General features: G+C 37.2%; 1 protein-coding gene across 1 annotated transcript in view; it reads right to left on the bottom strand.

The window, feature by feature from the left end:
• The window catches only part of LOC117122581, a 7029-nt gene extending 3743 nt beyond the window's left edge, over positions 1-3286 (bottom strand). The window contains exons 1-6 of the mRNA XM_033268200.1: positions 2979-3286; positions 2330-2412; positions 1630-1863; positions 1426-1512; positions 1061-1283; positions 521-651 (exon numbers count right to left, since the gene is read on the bottom strand). Coding sequence (XP_033124091.1) covers positions 521-651; positions 1061-1283; positions 1426-1512; positions 1630-1863; positions 2330-2412; positions 2979-3222 — 1002 coding nt within the window. The 5' untranslated portion in view covers positions 3223-3286. The remainder of the gene's footprint in view (positions 1-520; positions 652-1060; positions 1284-1425; positions 1513-1629; positions 1864-2329; positions 2413-2978) is intronic.

Below are 3286 nucleotides of genomic sequence, written 5' to 3'. Positions count from 1 at the left end.
CCCCCCTAATTTTTAAAAAAAAAAAAAACGGGGGCGGATCCAGTGGGGGGGGGGCACCCCCCCCCCCCGGTTTTGCTATTTTAAAAATTTCAATGCATATTAATGCTATGTGCTACTCACTATCATATTCTGAACTTGTTGTGCCCCACGTTTGAAAAATTCTGAATTCGCCCCGGAAAAATACCTATAAACCAAGCGGTGGCTTCAGAAACTTGCCGACAGTGGGTCCGACATGTCCTATACAGAGGGGTCCGAACCAAGGGGTTGCCGACTTCGGTCAGGGTCCTGGAAACCTGGTAGGGTTCACGTTGGATAATTTGTATGGCCCAATTGTGCTTTTCTATACATCGTCGTCAAACGAGGTCCAGGCCTTTTCGACAATGCAAAGGGTGTTGCTGGCGCCACCACTGCATAGGCCTATGTCAGCATCTGGGAAGCGGCCGTCCCCAAAACAACTTTTTTGAGTGGGAATGGTGATTCGGCTTAATATAGGGCCTGTGGCTTAATGAAATCGACTCACCACATAATCTTCATCTTCACTAGACTTGTAAGTATCTGGATCGAATTCACAGTCGTCACTGGTGTACTCGGAATAGCCTCGTTTCGTTCCACGATCATTGGATGACTTTACAGGACTTGTATCTATACTTTCTACAAGAAAATATATAATTTGTATCGCACTGGAAAGAATATATCTCTCTAACCATATGTTGAGCTATAGACGCATTAACGATTATGTAAATTTCTATCCGAGTTCTCAACATATATTTTTTTTATAATTATAACTATGCTGCTTGCTTAAATTCAAATCATTAAGCAAAAACAAAACAAAAAATAAACTTCCTATCAATATATTATTTGGATGAACATCACTGAGGTTTCATAAATTCATCATATTGTAGTAAATATTTACGGTAGTTGGGATTTTACACAAAAATCACTATTAAGACTAAGCCTATTCACACAACAACAATTCCTTATGGTCCTGAATTAAATACACATTATTCAGTGGCTGTGATTGGTTTAATGTCATTATGAAAATCAAATTTACCAACCATACCCTTTCCAGTAAGGCACAGCAGCTTACTAATATCGATTATACCAGCCATCTTAAAAGCGAATTTAAGTGGTGGAACCGCATTCAACACTCTGCTAGACAACGAATTACTATAGTATCGTCTTGCTGTTAACTTCCGCCTTCCTTCTATTTCCTTCCGTTTTTCAGGATCTAACGTATTGTCAAAGTCTTTCACCCAGTTATAGATTCCTTTTAATATCATTGTCTGTAAATAAAGGTGCATGACAATCAAGATAACACAACATGAACGGAAATGGATTAAACATTACAAGTTTCTGAATTTAGACAAACTTCGAACAAGCTGTTCTTTAATTTACAGTGTTTCGTAGGTTTGAAATAATACATACCAACAAATAGAATGGTGTTGCGACAAAGCGTCTTAGGTTTCGGAAAGACCTGCGAATAATCGATAGGTTTTCTGGTTTATTTTCTTCCTGAAAATAACAATAAATAATATTTTATAGCTATTAGTAATCACTTATGAATCAGCATTTAAAATAAAGATATGTGCTGGAAATGACGAAATTCTACCTTCAGAGCACTATACTTACTTTTATACCCCACAGCTCGTCGATTGTCGTTTGTCTTCCTCCTCCTGGTGTTATTTCTCCATCACTTTCTTGAGGTTGACTTACGGTCTCTTTCTCAACCGTGTCAATCATATTATAGACAGATTCTGAAGCTGACACTGCAAACTCCAGGCCGGAGAGGACGAGTTGCCCAGCTAATGACTGAACGAATGTCTCGGCTCCATGGTTCACCTTAGTTTGAATATCCTTGCCGATCTTTCAACAACAAAACACTATTTGCTAATAATCATTACAATGTAGTTAAATAATCATTGTTTAATTCCTATTATTATGTAATGCCTCGACGTCCATATATATTGAAACAAGACCATATTTAAGTAAAATTAGTATTTATGTTGGTCCCATATGACCGGTTTCCAAATTATATACCATTTTTTCATTGTCTCTCATAACACAAACTGAAATCGAGAGGTCCAAACCACATCAACACCAGCATCGTCTGAGGTTCTATAGTTTTTGGCTATGATATCAAGATAACACTCATATATAAATTTGAATGCAATGTTGTTTTCCCCATTTTTAAAAGGTAAGGTGGGGCGGCTGGGTTAAATGAATAGTAATGTTCATGTGTACTAAGCCATTCCTATGGCTTGTAGTAAATGGATTTCAGTATGCTATTACTATATAAGGCGCTGTTATTATTTGAATATGTGTTATTTACCTCCTCTGGTGTTTTCTGAACGATTGGAAAATTCTTTTCAACGGCAAACAACAAGCCACAACCCACATCGTCTAGAAACCTCGCTGTAAAAATAATTTGTATTCAGTATATTTATATTTTGAGGTACAATAACCAATTCAAATTAAATTTGGGATCAAGAAATATTTTAAATAATTGAATTGCTTACTTTATGTATCATTATAAAATCTGACATACTCTACCAGACTAACGCGGCTCCATTTATTATTATATGCTCATCAATTAGTATTAACCATACTTTGCATGGAGCTTGATTTTTTTTATGTAAGCCTGAAAGTCTGGGAAAACATCGTTTGTTTTGGTCGTCTCATTTAATCAATCGAGAAGATGACGTGCGGATACAAAGAGGCAAGTCAATTCAAAAAGTTGGAACGGCACAGTGTGAAATATTGTTTTCCAAGGTTCACATGTCTCCATTCCCTGGCATTAGAAGTGTAGATTTAAGTTTAAGGTATCAGTAGCAGTAAGATATACGTTACTAATCTTCAACGAGAGTGTATTTTCTTGGTAAATGTTAGAGTTCTTGCAGCTGTGTTCTGGAGGGCGACCTTGATAATGTTTTAAACACTGATTATTAGCCTAACAATAACTTAAATTTAAATTTTGTTACCTGGAAGTGAATTTGAGTAAGTTTCTACTTCTTGTAACACGCTTTGACAAGTTCCCTCCACAATCCGCATTCCAATACCAACAACTGGTGTGGCCTTAACACTATCGTAAGTCCGAAGTACATTTTTAGAAATAGCCTCCACTATAGGCAAGCTTCCAAAACGTGTCCAAAAGGAATCGGAATCTTTCGTTAGCCTAGACGTCTGAGGAGTGTAGATCGGCGGGCTACCTTTATCAGAAGACATGGTTAAATTACGACTTGTTCTATTGCCATCCAGGGACTGAATGAGCACCACTAATACGTAAAGA

The sequence above is a fragment of the Anneissia japonica genome, unplaced genomic scaffold (assembly GCF_011630105.1).
Source record: "Anneissia japonica isolate Jap-2015-1 unplaced genomic scaffold, ASM1163010v1 scaffold1889_len2455224_cov183, whole genome shotgun sequence".
NCBI lineage: Eukaryota > Metazoa > Echinodermata > Crinoidea > Comatulida > Comatulidae > Anneissia > Anneissia japonica.
Note: the sequence above shows the minus strand (reverse complement) of the source record. Positions and strands in the feature narration are given on the sequence as shown.